The sequence below is a fragment of the Coffea eugenioides genome, unplaced genomic scaffold, assembly GCF_003713205.1.
Source record: "Coffea eugenioides isolate CCC68of unplaced genomic scaffold, Ceug_1.0 ScVebR1_23;HRSCAF=104, whole genome shotgun sequence".
Taxonomy (NCBI): Eukaryota; Viridiplantae; Streptophyta; class Magnoliopsida; order Gentianales; family Rubiaceae; genus Coffea; species Coffea eugenioides.
In genome coordinates, this window is record NW_020862884.1 from 288,763 (window position 1) to 304,709 (window position 15,947).

At 33.2% G+C, this 15,947-nt stretch overlaps 2 protein-coding genes across 2 annotated transcripts; both read left to right on the forward strand.

The window, feature by feature from the left end:
• Positions 1-1,294: 1,294 nt before the first annotated feature.
• LOC113756554 (fe(2+) transport protein 1-like) lies at positions 1,295-3,003 on the forward strand. Its single transcript, XM_027300193.1, has 3 exons — positions 1,295-1,915; positions 2,417-2,566; positions 2,687-3,003. Exons 1-3 carry the CDS (start codon positions 1,295-1,297, stop codon positions 2,990-2,992), a joined length of 1,077 nt encoding a protein of 358 aa, XP_027155994.1. The 3' UTR covers positions 2,993-3,003.
• Positions 3,004-9,039: 6,036 nt separating this feature from the next.
• On the forward strand, positions 9,040-12,928 carry LOC113756555 (fe(2+) transport protein 1-like). The gene is made up of 3 exons (XM_027300194.1): positions 9,040-9,654; positions 11,993-12,142; positions 12,650-12,928. Exons 1-3 carry the CDS (start codon positions 9,040-9,042, stop codon positions 12,926-12,928), a joined length of 1,044 nt encoding a protein of 347 aa, XP_027155995.1.
• Positions 12,929-15,947: the final 3,019 nt, after the last annotated feature.

Below are 15,947 nucleotides of genomic sequence, written 5' to 3' on the forward strand. Positions count from 1 at the left end.
ATCTCCATCAGTATTAGTTCAGAGCCAACAATGGTGTTGCCCTCGCCCTCGCCCTCAGTGTCTTCCCCTGAAATCCTCCTCCCAGTTGCATTCCTATCATCCTCTGCCACGCTATCCGTCTGTTTGGTTAAGTTACAGAAACAAAGATATGGTTTAACTAATCTGATATTAGCATTTTACAGATCAGAATGCCAAAGGTACAGAATCATACTGGAGGCTTCATGCACTTTGGCATCTCACCGTACTCTTCAGTTTCCATTTCACCTTGTAGTTGCAGTTACTGATTTACTATAGAGTATAGCCAAACTAAAACAGGAGGAAAAGAAAGCTAAAAAAAAGCTCAAAAGAACACACACTCAGAAACGTACAAAGAGAAAAAGGAAAGAACGGAATAGCCATTATTTCTGTCACACAAATTACAAAAACACAACTGATAAGGATACAAAAAAAAATTTTGAATAACCATCATAGAAAGAGAAACAGAGAAGGGTAATAATAATGGAAAAAAATTGAGTTCATTTCTCGGATTCGCACAAGAAAGAGAGGAGAAAGGAAAAATTACAGCCAGTATTCGGACAGAAAAATCAAATTAATAACCGGACAAAACAAGGGCCATCAGCCACTCAATCATACTCGTCCAATAAAGGATGCAAATCTGATATGATGCAGAAGAAAATGCAGAGGCCATTGAAAGGGAACTGATCCTGGTGTCAAAGGAGGAAGAAGCGGTGAAATCACTCTCAGTCTCACATCGGTTTTGTTGCCAACCTAGTACTCACGATCACGAGCAGAGCACGTGTTTCGTCGACGACGAATGATTGTGGCTGAATTCCTTTCACAGAACTAAATAAAAGACGAAGGAAAGATTCACAGATGACATGTCATCCCAGGAGTATGTAAAAGTGTGGTCTGACTGAGATATTGACAGATGACATGTCATCCTAGGAGTATGTAAAAGTGCGGTCTGACTGAGATAGGAATGTGTCAAAATCAAGGCAACACATTCCAGGCGCAGCCACTTTTGTAACTTGTCTACGCCCATAGAAAACCCTTAATTCTTGACAATATTTACACATCAAGAAACAGAAAAGAGAAAGAGTTTGAATCCCATTTAGAGGCAAATATGAGATTCTATTCTATGAGAAGTTGAGATCCCATATCTTTGCTTAATCTCTTTCCTACCCTATCTAAAACCCTATAAATGCTCTAGATTTTGCAGCCATTTCTCATAAACATCATAATTCCTCGTCACGTAGAGGTGTAGTACTGTAGTGTAGGACTAGAACAACAAAAAATGAAATGCACAAAATTTCTTGCAATCTCTCTTCTCCTACTCTCCTCATTTGCTATACCAATATTTTGTGCATCAAACACCACCACCACCGCACCGCCGCCTCCTCCACCACAATGCGGTGAGGCGAAAGTGACTGGATGTCACAACAGGGCCGAGGCCTTAAAGCTCAAGTTGGTGGCAATTTTTGCAATACTGGTGACTAGCATGATAGGAATTTGTCTGCCATTATTTTCTCGGTCAGTTCCATCTCTTCAGCCTGATAAAAATATGTTCGTTTTGGTTAAGGCATTTGCATCGGGAGTTATCCTAGCAACTGGCTACATGCATGTCATGCCGGACTCCTTTGATTGTCTAAGATCACAATGTTTACCGGAAAAACCTTGGAGAAAATTCCCTTTTACTACTTTTGTAGCTATGCTTTCAGCTTTAGTGACTCTTATGATTGATTCATTTTCCATGAGTTACTATAAGAAATGCATTGCTGATCAAAGTTCTTCAAAAGATGTCAAGGACGGAGCTTTGGAATCACAACATATTGGGCACGGTCATAGAAATCTTGAAGCTGCCGATGATGATGATTCTGCTGCATCCCAATTGCTACGTTATCGTGTTGTTGCTCAGGTTTGTGACAAAATAATCGACATCACTTGGTCAATATTTTGAGCTTCATCCTTACCAAGATTGTCATAGCATTTTGTCTCTTTTGTTCCTAGTCGATTTCTTCATGCTTATCAGTTCGAAAGTGTAACATTTATTTAAGAAGGGAAATAAAATCGATACACCTCACTAGCTGTTTAAAATTCGATTATAATGCAATGAAATTAAAGTGTTTAGGAGTGGATGGATATCAAATTGGGATGTACGTGTGATTGTATATCACTTTTCTTCAAGAATTGACAAGGGGGGAAAAAACTTGAACAGTGACCTGCATGCCTGAAGAACTTTATTAAGCTCACTGTTTCACTTTTGTAAATTTTCGATTTTCTTGCTGATTTAATGTATGTTAGAAACCATGAAAACCAGAATTTTCATGTCAAGAGCTAGCCTTGCAGTTCCCAGACTTATAATTTCGTCATATTTTTGCCTCTATCTAAACCATGTAATGTAACACGTATATTGTAGGTTTTGGAAGTCGGGATTGTGGTACACTCTGTAGTAATTGGATTGTCAATGGGCGCTACAGATAATCCATGCACAATCAGGCCATTAGTAGCTGCTCTTTGCTTTCATCAGCTCTTTGAGGGAATGGGTCTAGGAGGTTGCATATTGCAGGTAATCATCCCCCGCTGACAAATACCAAACAACAATATGCTATTTTTAGCAATGAATTCAGCTCAACATTTGATTTTTTTTTTCCTTCTAAAGTTTTCTTTTTTAAATCTATTTGGTTAGGCTGAGTATGGAGCTAAAATGAAAGCCATCATGGTGTTCTTTTTCTCGTCTACAACTCCATTTGGGATTGCACTAGGAATTGCTTTGTCCAATGTGTACAGTGATGACAGTCCAACAGCACTAATTGTGGTGGGATTGCTGGATGCATGTTCTGCTGGATTGCTGAATTATATGGCATTGGTGGATCTTTTAGCCTCTGATTTTCTGGGGAAGAAGCTACAAAACAGCATGATGCTTCAAGTCTGGGCTTATGTAGCAGTTTTACTAGGGGCTGGAGGGATGTCTTTGATGGCAAAATGGGCATAGACTTGCCTCGAGAGCTAGTGATTTTGTTTGAAAGCTTCTAATGTTTGTATTCAGGTAATCACTGATGCTATTTGCATCCAAAAAGAGCTCGTTTTGTATTTAGAATAGAGTACTACTTTTTTGCTATTTCAATCAGAAGTCTTCCAATTCTTTAATTTGCAAGCGTCCATAATTCTTAATCCGTATTAACAGAAAATTAGCCACCCACTGCTGTTCATCTTCCAGTGCATAAAAATATCAGCATTATTGCCTTCCACTCAATTCAAACAAAAACCCAAAGCCAGAAGTATCAAAAAGCAAACATAATTGTGATTGCAAAACAATTCAAACAAAAATTCCAAGCAAGAAGTAAGCCTTTTTTTTAATTTTTTTGGATAAATTTCACTAACCTCCTCTCTAATTTTTTGTAATATTTAGAGATGTCTCCTCTTATTCTCATAATAACATGGATCTCGCTTATCAATGCTTCTAACATTTATCATAGTTATGATTTACATTTTTATCTTTTACCTTGTTTAATGTCCTTTACATTTAAGGATGCCAGCGGATCGAGTATCCTAAAAAATTTTCTTATCAAACACTAACCCACTTATCTAAATCTTTTACCAAACTTTATCGGATTCAAACTACCTATCGAGTACCCTCTACCCACTAATCCGAATAGTTCAAAAAAAGAAAATTAACTTTTATCAAACTAAAATTAATTTATACACCATGGTAAATCAACACACTACATTGAGTCTTAAATTTGGACAGTACCATAGAACCTGCATATGAAAAATTAGGAGTTAAATGGACATTCTTCCATCTTTAATCACAATTGTCTCCATTTGAGAATTTTAGTTAAATCATACCTCTGGCTATTAGCAATTTCAGCAAATATTCAAAAGAAGATTTAGACAATTTTTCTCAGGGTCATTTCCAAACAATGAGTTTTATATAAAACATGACAAACAACACTTCACAAGATAAATAGAGGGAACAAAAATACAAACTAAAGAGAATAAGAGGGTTGTGGAATATTTGTAATCCATCAATAAGCTCTTATCAATACCATGCCCTAACAGATAATCCATTGCTCGTCTAATCGAATTAACTATTGGGTCAGGTACGTGTGGGTATGGAATATTACCGTACCTATTGCCATTTTTATTTACATTTAATAGAAGAAATTTAATGCCCTTTACATTTAATAGAAGAAAATTGTCAGTAGCAAGAGTTTTAATTCTCTCCAAAAAGGAAGAATAAATAGGAAAAAGAGTTTTATCATCAAAATTGAAGACCACATATATTTGTGATTTTATTTTAGATCCTTTTATGCTCACCTATCAAAATAAATTAAGAATATGCGCATGTATTTATTTTAATTCACAGTGAATTGGATTACAATGATATTAGGTGTGTCCAATTGTCCATTTATCAAATATCTTATTTCTTGGAAATCCGAATTCATCTATATTTACAACAATATTAGGTAATGGAATCAAGATGTCAACTTATTTAATGCCAAAGTTAAAAAAACATTGTGAATTTGCTTATAAAAATATAAGCATTTCATCTAAAAATAAAAGATAAAGTTGATGGAGGGCAACACTTATAGCTATACCTGGTCAAGTTGAAGGTTTGCTGCCTGGAAGCTCGTACAATTTATGAGACTATAACAGGACACTTTCAACATTCCAACCCTTATATTCTTAGAAATGAAATTCTTAAACAAATATCAGTATGTAGGATGTTAGGCAACTGAAACTACATGGGATTCTTGGGACAAATTCTGTGGGTGAAAAGGCCTGTTCACAAAGCAACAAAAGTTCATAACAAGGTGCAATTCTTTTAAGAAAACGTTGATGGTTATGTAGGTAAGAAAAATACTAAAATAAACAAAAAAGAAAAAGAAAAGAAAAAATTCGGTATGACTTCCAGTAAGACAGTTACCACTGTTGCTGGTGCAATTATTTCTGCTAGCTCTTTCAATCTCAAATCTGATCGTCAAATTGGCTGTGCTCTATAAGGTTGATGTATCAATTTTAGATATTCAATATAGTTGGTCTGAATTTATTAACTTTTTTAGTTTTTTGTGCCTTTTCACTTTCTAAATATCCATTTTTTATCTGTGATCTTCTCTCTCTCTCTCTCTCTCTCTCTCTTTTTTTTGGGGGAGGAAGATCTTCATGATATTCTTGAGATGATTACTTTATTGAGCAATGAGAAAAACTACGAATAAAAATACACAAACATAAACAATATTTTTCACGTTATTGCAGGGAGAGAATGATTTTTCAAAATGGCCTAAATATGACTCGGAAATAAAGAAAAAAATTTGCTTCTTAATCAAATGCTACAAACTCTGGCAATCTAACTTTCATTATGGAATACTAAATTGCTCTAATCTAAATGCAAAAGAGATCTCATCAATGTACTTCATCAACAGATTTGAAATATTGGGACCTCTCAGTTTCAACTCAAGTGAACATATTAGGTCAGAATGCCGTATTTTTCATTAATTGCAAGAAGTCAATTACTAGAAATGATTAACCTTTAACTATAAGGCTCGGAGGAGGGCTATTGGAATATTTTTCACTGTCAGATTCAATGTTCGAATTCTGTATCTAGCAGTTTGAGGCTTAAAAAATAAAATACTATAAGTCTGTAACTTTGACTCCTCTAAATTTTGGAACTTTCCTCCAAAATTAACAACTTTCCAAGTAAAGTAATCATGTTGCATTTTTATTTTTATTCTTATTTTGCGGTCATAGTCATGTACTCATGTTGCATAATTATGCTGCAGTAAATATATAGTTACACAGTTGTAAATGAACCAAGAAATGGCTCTGCCTTCGGTGCATGTGATACCCTTCGAAATTCCTACCATTAGTTCATGTGGAGATTTTTAACAAAGAAAAATTTCCTGAACTTTTTTTTTTTTAATTGTCTCCGAGTTCTTTAACTGATGTCGTTGATTTTAGTGCGTAAATTCGTTGTTCTAATACAATTGTGGCTGTCCTTTATCAGTTAGTCAAAGGCACATAACTTTCCATTGAGTTTAACAAACCTACTGTTGATGGTTCAAAGGCAAAAACAGGAGGAAGAAGAAAAATTTTGTGAGTTTGTCCTACTTATAACATCAATCCTGAGTTGAGAACACAATTTGCAAATAGCCAACAACTTTTTAAAAGAAATTCTAATCCTGTTCTAATTTTGTTTTGGGAAAAAAGTGCAATGAAAAACAACTAATTATGTATTATGTTGAGAAAACACAGATGCAGAGGAATTACATACGATGGGGAGAACCTACTAATCTTCAATCTTCTAAAAGTTGGGTATATGAAGAAGAAGAAGAAGAGCAATCAGATCTGCAAGAATTGTTAATGTGTAAAAAAAAATTGAAACCAATAGTCAGAAACATAAAAGTATAAAAACTACTCACCAAACACCTTTTTAAAAATTTATCTCTAGACATCGTATAAACATGAAAAGAAAACATAAACGTGACTTCAACATAATCCTCATCCAAAAAAGGACAGTTTAAGAATTAATTACAGAAAATTAAATTAATCAATTTACAGAGAAAAAACAAAGAAGGAACAGTATTACTCTTGCCTTTGGATCTAACTTCCTATGAACTTAGGTTTTTACGCATCTTGATAGACTTGGTATATGTGATTTTTCGTTAAAAGCATTATTTTTGGCGCCTTAGAGAGAGAGAGAGACATTACTTAGGGTTTTATGCATCTTGATGGCTTTAGTTTTGCAATTTTTTGAAAGCATTATTTTTGGCAACATAGAGAGAGATTATTTTGGCAGTAGAAAGATGAGTGCTAGTAAAAGATTTGTAATGGCTTTTTTTTTTAGAGAAAATGTGAGTTATATCATTTAACATGTGAATCTCTAATAAGTAACTTTCTAAAATATGAAACAATTAATGTATTAATTAATCAAGTAATTTCTTATCCATATTAACGAGTGCCCAATGGGCATTCATACGAAAATGGAACTTGTGAAGGCCCGTCCATTGTAATAGCAGTAATTAGGTTAGTTAACTAGATTTCAACAACGAAAAGGTTAATTATATATTGATATAAATGAAAATTCTAGGTGATAATTTACATTCCTCATGACTCGTGAGTGTGTAATTACACCTAATCCCGTGATTTTTGCAACAGAAAAGTTATTAAGTGAAATTGAAACCTTTGATTCTTTTGATTTGCCTCAAAAAAAAAAAACAAATTAATTATCCACATCCATACGTATTGGACATCAGCTAAACACGTTCCCTCTCAAGCTTCCCACACTCTCACTTCCGTTCAACCACCATAAACACATTAATGGAACAGCAAGCTCCATGCGCCATATTTTATATAAGCCAGATAAGGGACAAGAGTAGTACAAGCCGTACAAAAGGTACAACTTTCAGGAATCGGAATATAAAACTCAAAATCAAGGGCCATTTTATGCCATTGTCAAGCGTTTACTTTTAGGTTAGTTGTGTTTGATGGGTGAAGCAGTTTTGTTTATTGTCTTGATAATGCTAATGAATTTTTATAAGAGATAGATTCCTGGACGATAAGGGTTTCTTTCAAGAATGTAAAACTCAAACTGAAGGGCCATTTCATGCGATTGTCAAGCATTCCCTTACTTTGACTCGCCTTTGGTACGGCACAATGAAATAAATTCTATTACCCTGAGATGTAGCATAAGAGTATAAGACGTCATATATTTTTAATCTTGTTTTAGTATTTGTTTGTGCTATGCAATTTTTTAACTAATCCAACTTGTGGTGGGCATGCATTAATTACTAGATATGCTTTATGAAAGTTAGCCCTTCCTCATCACATTGACAAAACTTAAGATTTTAGTAATAGACAAGTTACAGTATAAGAGGGATAAGGGTTGGATTGAGTGGTAAGAGGGAAGAATTATAAGTAAAAGATTTTGAATTCGAATCCTCCCATTTAAAAAATTACAGTACAAGAATGACAAATACTTCTGACTTTAGGTCATCAACTTGTATGGAAATTCATTGCTAAGGAAACTTCAAATCAAAAGAAATTGAGAAAAATGTCAATTTAGTCCCTTACATTTTCAGAGAAATTTTTTTAATCCCCCACATTTAATATAAAAATTTTACCAATTTGGTCTTTGCCCAATTTTCTGGCCAAAAAATGCATGCCTACTTTATATGCTTATAATTCCCAAGGCAAAATGAAATACTCAAATTTCATTTTAGTTGTAGGTCTAACAAACCTACTACTAAGAATATGGCATAAAGAAATAGTAGGAAAAGAGTTTCAGTATTAAGGTCTTCATTGGTGTGTGAACTGATTGTATACCACTACTAATAAACACCAAAATATGCGATATTCATTAGGCTAAGAGCAACCCTCAAATAAAAGCTTTAACAATTGATTGATCAAAATGAGATTCCAAATTGCATGAGCAATATGTCTTACGTGTAAAGAGTTTAGTGGATGAAAATTGAATCAAAGGAGAGGTCCTTTTTTTTGGGTGAAAAGAAACGAATTATTTTCCCATTTTGACCTTGAAATTATGGTACTTGAGATAGGCATGTACTTTGTGGCTGGAAAAGTAAGCAAAAAATGAGCTCTAGGACTAAATGGAAAGGATTTTATATTTGTGGGATTATTTGAGTTGATTTTAAATATAAGGTACTAAAAAAGTTTTTCTCGAAAATTTGAGGGACCAATTTGGTAAATTTTCCTTAGAAATTCAAATACAGAGACAGCATACTAGTTGCTACAAGACTTTTTGTAAAAATATTTTTTGGACAAAAGTTGGTACAAGATTTTTAAATACTGGATTGGTAGTCAGACAGCTTATATGCTTGAATTACCAACTTCTAGTTTTCTTTAATCCATCAATGTGTACTTGAAATTTCAGAAACAAGATAGATTCAACTCATCTTATCATTGTATTATTTAAATGTACCAAATCAAGCGTCCAAATTCTGTATATATACAGCAGCTCGAAGAACCGCTGAGTACAACCAAGCAGAATTAATTCTTCCACAGTAATCAATTCTAGAGTCAATGGCCACTAAGCTCTCTAAGCTCATCTCCATTTTCTTCATCCTCCTCTCTTTCTCAACAACACAAGTCCTTTCAGTCGTCTCAGAAGAATGCGAAGCAGACTCAGAAGACTCATGTAACAATAAATCGAAGGCATTGCCCCTAAAAATCATAGCCATTGTTTCCATCCTTGTCACTAGCATGATAGGAGTCTGCTTGCCCCTTGTTACACGTTCAGTTCCAGCTCTAAGCCCTGATAAAAGCTTATTTGTGATCGTAAAATCTTTCGCGGCTGGAATTATTCTTGCAACTGGATTCATGCATGTTTTGCCTGATTCATTCGACATGTTAAGTTCCAGCTGCTTGAAAGAAAATCCGTGGCACAAATTTCCCTTTTCCGGATTTGTTGCAATGCTTTCTGCTATTCTAACTCTTATGGTGGATTCATTGGCTACTAGTTTCTATAGTAAGCAAAATAAAGGTGGAATTGTGATTCCTGAGGGTGCTGCTGCTGCTGCTGCTCAAGGAGACCAAGAGATGGCCGTGGGGAATCTCCATGGCCACCACCATGGATCTATTAGTATGAAAGATGGAGTTGAAGGAGCTCAGCTTCTGCGTTATAGAGTGATTGCCATGGTTAGCTTTTCAATCCACCAAGCCTTTTCTTAATTTCTTTCAATTTTGTTGTTCAAAACTTTTATATGCATAGAAAACATTCAATTTTTCATCCCAAAAAACAAATTCTATTTCTATTTCATCGAATAGCTCTTTTTGATTTTTTTTTTTAATTTTTAACAAGAGAGAGTTAAAATGAGTTGAGATTTAAGAAACGATTAATAGAAAATAGGAAAAGATCTGAACCCAAGAATTGAATAGCTTGTTATTTTGACAAATAAATTGAGAGCAGATGCCATTAGTATTCTTGCACCATAAATACCTTAGTTAAAGATCTTAAATGGCAATGCAAGAAAAAAAATAGAATGATTGAATTTTTGGGGTAGGTTTTGGACTTTATGATTGTATAATAAGTGCTTGCATTATTATTAGATACTACTACAAAAGTGAGAAGTATCCAAAGTCAACTAGCTTAGATTGGACTAGAAACGTACGGTGTGAATGTTGATAAGTACTTATCACCATTGAACTTGCGCGTTGACTCGCCCGCTGTATGATAATTGCATGAAATTCATCGCTTTAGTTGTTTGTGGGATGCTTGGACAAGTATTACGTATATTTGACCGGTAGCATAGATGGAATCAGAAAATTCATCTTGATGGGGCGAATTTGAATATACCTAAAATTTAATGTATAACATAAAATATTTTTAAATTTTTATGGGGTGGGAGGCAGAATTTTAAATTTATAAAGAATGTTCTGTCAATTTCTAATTTTGAAAGAAATGAAAACTGAATTTCCTAAAACTTTGGGAGTCTTGCCCCCAGTTCAACACCCACCACCCCCCGCCCCCAAATTCTGTCATATTTATTATTGGGATAATTTCAGAAACCTCCCCTGAGATTTCTGACAGTCTCACTCTCTTCCCCTGTGGTTTCAAAAATATCACAAACCTCTCCTGAGGTTTAGGATTTTGTAACAAAATCAGTCCATGATGTCAAAAGTGAACATAAAAAAGTGTTTTCAGGAAAGAGAGGGAATTTTGTTTCCATAAATTCCCCTGAGGTAAATGTACAAGTTATATTAGTGAAATAATGAAAACTAATAAAAACCAAAAATAAATTAGAGAAAAAGGATAATTTTAGATACAATTCATCAATAATATTATATCAAAAGCTTTTACTAGATGGTTATTTATTCCAATTGCATATTAAATCAACCATTAGTGCTTATGATAGTGCATTAACACCTTACAAGTTGTAGTGGGTATGTAATTTTATTTATATGACCAATACTAATTTGCCTATAAACACCTTACATGGGGTGATCTATGAGGTACACTCAGTTTACAAATATATACATTATGTTAGATGTTAGTTATTTGACTGTGTATATCTATAAAAGATAGTGTAATGGTGCGCATAAATTTGAAATGGTTAGGTGTTAAAAAAATGTACATCATGTTAGATGTTAGTTATTTGACAATGTATACATGTAAAAGGGAGATTAGATATAGCGTAGAAAAAATAATTACGTGAGTTGGAATGTATTTGTCATGATAATCATGAAATATTAGCTTACTTGTGAGGGTATTTAAGTCTTTTTGGCCATGATGATGTAAGAAATGGGACCTAAATTCTGACAAGAAAGGTTTGTGATATTTTTGAAACCACAAAGAAGGAGAGTGAGACTGTCAGAAACCTCAGGGGAGGTATCTGAAATTATCCCTTTAGTATATTCCACAGATCTTTGTTTCGGTATGTATATTATGGGATTGAAACGCTAATGTTGAAATTGTGATCGACTGTTGCCTTTGATTTTTTTTTTTCTTTTAAAATTTAGATGCATTGGTGTACAAGAACACATTTTTTGTGTACAATATAATTATATGCATATGCATAAAATCATGCAAAATATATATATATAAAAGAGTTATATAACGGGATGAAAATTTCAACCTTGCCTACCCCAAGTGCAAGTCTACTAGAGGTGATTTAACAAAATTTGGAAGGGGAATGTGCCCTCAACAAATACAATTGTCTCAAAGAATTGCTTGTAACAATTAGCAACAGCCTTTTTAGACAAAAAAAAAAAAAAAAAACCTCTTTTTTGATTCTATACCCTGCCCTTTTGTACGTGTTAATCATTAGATCTGATCAAATTATAGACACAAAAAAAAAAAAATATTCTACCAAATATCAATGTGGACTATCTTTCTCAAATGGCCTAATAGCTTGTAACATATATTTGCTTGGAAGCAAGTAAGATTGTTGTGTGGGGAATAATGGTTATATCAAAGCATCTAAAAGCCTAATAGCTTGTATATGTCTAAAACTCTTCATGTGGAAACTTTTGACAGGTTTTAGAGCTCGGAATCATAGTTCATTCTATTGTGATTGGTATTTCTCTTGGAGCCTCCAACAACACTTGCTCAATAAAAGGACTAGTGGCAGCCCTTTGCTTTCATCAAATGTTTGAAGGCATGGGACTTGGTGGCTGTATTCTGCAGGTACATAGATACTAAATTAAAGATAATGAATTATTTTTTTTTCTACACCCTCAATATAACACTTTTTACACTTGCAGAGCTGAATACATATTGTATAATCTCCATTTATCTTTGAATTTTATTTGCTGTGCATATGACATTCATCCAAACATGTTAGTATATTAAAACAAAATTTTTACAGTAACAGTGTAAGAAAAATTGGTCTTATTCTTTAACCTTATCCATTTTTATGAACTTCAACATTTTACATTTAATAGCTAAAATTTGAAAAAAAAAAAAAGGAACGTTTAAATGCTCGCTCCAATAGAGGGCCTGTTTGATTTGTAGTTTTTCAATAAAAAATTTTTATATTTTTCGCGAATAACATTTTTTAATTATTTTTTTACCTCACATATATCAAATTGTTATGATATATTTTTCTACAAAAACTCTAAAAAAATAGTAAATTATCTTTTTATCTCATATACATCAAATCAAATCGCTCGCTCAAAAAAAATTCTTCTGCAGGCTGAATATAAGCTTCTGAAGAAGGCCGTGATGGCATTCTTTTTCTCTGTAACGACTCCATTCGGAATTGCACTAGGAATAGGTCTAGCAAGCACCTACAAAGAAAACAGCCCCCGTGCATTAATCACAGTGGGGCTGCTGAATGCCTCGTCTGCTGGGCTTTTGATATATATGGCATTGGTGGATTTGTTGGCATCAGATTTCATGGGCCCAAAGCTGCAAGGCAGCGTCAAGCTACAGGTCAAGTCCTACATGGCTGTGCTTTTCTCTCATGGCTAAATGGGCCTAAGATTTGTAACAGTTTAAAACCCACGATTTCGGAAAGAATAAGCGTTTCTTTTTTTCTTTTCCTAGTAATCCGTGAAAAATGTTAAGAGAGTAATGGTTTTTTTTTTTTTTTTTTAAATTTTCAAGGTGAAGTTGTACGTGAACCCAAACAATTATTCCTTGTTCGGATTTGAGTTTTGTATTAAAAAAATTTTACTTTTTCTATAAACACATTTCCGAATCACTTTTTTAAATCACATATTTCAAATCACTGCAGTACATTTTTCTACAAAAACTTCAAAAAAAAAACACAATACTTTGCAAAAAAAATTCTAATAGAAGTTGTACATTTTTCACATTAAAGGGAGATTTCAAACGAGACAAAAATTAATATACCAATTTACTAGAAATTCTACTATTTTTTTTTTAATGAAAAAACACAACGCTTTGCTCTGTCATTAACAAATTGAATCAATTAGCATCCTATAATTTTCAGATTTGCTTAATGTGAAACGATCGACCGACCAACTCCAAATTAAATCGAAGTTTGCAGATGCATAAATTACAATAAACCAAGCTGGCAAATTTGAATATGCAACCTACACAGAAACATAATTACTTAGGGTACCTGAAAAAAAAAAGAATTTAATTCTGTTGAACACAAATTCTGGCCAAAGCAAATATATATTTACAAAATTTGCTTGAACATTTCTATTAGTTGGGTCAAGGAGTCACTAATGAGGACATGAAAATAAAAGACAAAATGTAAACATAAACTTTTGGTCAAGACACAGCATTGACTAATCAATAGGGAAGCTTAGAAAGATTAAATGCTACCATGTGAAATGTTGGGGAAAGATTTCAAAGAGGAAGACATTTTGGTCCAACTTTTTTGAACAAATTCAATCCCTTTACTGACATACATAATTAAATTATGCTGACTGATAATCTAGCAACTGATGAAGGGCTAAATCATTATTGTCGTTTGCTGTGACTTCTAATACTGCAGTATTTTAATCTTCTTTAGGTTTCCATAGTACTGCAGTAGATGGAGTTCAGACTAAGCAACTCCTAAATAATTAAAGAAACAACTTTCTTATTCTTTTGTGATTAGTCAATTAGACAAATTCTGCAGTTTTGCAGTCTCACAAGGCTCAAAATAATCAGTTTATTTAGCTAATCTAAATCATTATGATCATTTTTTTTTTCAATCTATACTTTTTTATTGCTCCCAAATTGCTTTGAACCGGCAACTACGTAGGTCTAGATTATTGCGCAATTACAACAAGCTTCGATTTATTTAAGATTGAGATATGGGAGCTTTACACCAAATAAATTGTAGCATGAGTTCAAAAAAAAAAAAAAAAGCTAGTATAATTTGGATTTCTAAAGACTCTAACAAAGTTACGCATAGTTTAGCTTTACAAAATCAAGTATTGAATCTTTTTGAAACTCTCTTTCAAACTTTATCAAATAAACGAAATGGTGCTAAACGAATTCCAACAATCTCATTGATAAAATCATTTTTGTTTTCTATCGGAAAAAAATAAAAAAGAGAGAGACATAATGCATTTCTACCATGAATAAATTCTAAAATAAGACATATCCACGAAATTATGATAACTCAAAAGTGAGTGTAGATTCGCCCTAATAAGACATGTGAAGGGTATGTGCCTCAGATAATCTCGTCGAATCTCTTTGAAACTTCCCTCCAAACTTTATCAAATAAATGGGACGGCGGTAAATGAATTTCAACAATCTTGTTGATAAAATCATTTTTGTTTTCTATCAGAAAAAAAAAAAAGAAGACAAAGACATAAAGCATTTCTACCATGAATAAATTATAAAATAATACATATCCACGGGATTATGATAACTCAAAAGCGACGATAGATTTGCCCTGGCAAGACGTGAAGGCCATGTGCCGTCGCCATTGCCTCTTCTGTAAATGCTCTTTCAAGAATTGTGACGATTAATAAAATTATGACAAACTGGAGCTGTCAAGGGTAAGAATCTTTCTTCTCCAATCATCACCGACATACATTTCATATAGTTCGATTCCTACGCAAAAGCCCACCACAATTCTCGTGCCGCCACTAACCCTTTTTTTCGCAGAATTTTCTCCAAATTTAGGTCCCACAAAAGTATTCTGTTATTTCCTTATTTGTTTTCAGGATTTATCCATTAACCCAACAATAATGGAGCTAAGTTGATATTTAGGAAAAACAAAAAAGCAAAATTATTTTTGAAATTAAACGACCAGTAACTCAACTTTGAAAAAGTGTAGGCAGTTTTTAAAAAAAAAAAAGGAATTCCAAGATTTAAGAAGCGAGTAAGAGACAGGGGATTAGAACTCAGAACCTCTGAAGGTAGTTTGGGTTGTGGTAATTTATTAAAAAATTCTTCACATAATTGGGTTTTTAATGAAGAACTTCTTAAGTGTTCAAGCCCTTTTTAGGATATTGTTTGAATATATAATCCAATAAGTACTTATTGTGTTGGATAATGTGTAATTTTAAAATATATTTATCTCTTTATTTAGTTCATAATATAGGATAAAATGGTTAAATTTAATTTTTTTATTTTTTAAAACACGAAATCTATTCTAAAAGCAACAAATTTTAGCGTTTATTAAACATGTTTTTAACACCAAAAAACTCAATTTCTAATTATGGGATTATGTTTACTAAACACCTCAAAAGTGCTTTTTTTTTTATCAAAAGTACTGTAATCCCAGACGGGGCCTAATTCTCCTACATTATGTGCCCGAAGGTTGAAACCAAAAAAAAAGAAAAAAAGAAAGACATTATCTTTTGAAGCCATTTCAAGCAAATTGTTACACATATTTACAATTGTTCTGCGGAGTAAATTGCATGATGTTGGGCAAGAAAAGGTTGCTGAAATTATCCTGATTTATGTTGACATACCAATGCAATCTTAATTGTCCAATCTTCAATTTCTGTTAATTGTCAAAATTTAATCATAAATAATCGAACTCCGGAGCTATTTTCATTTTTCATACAACTGAATG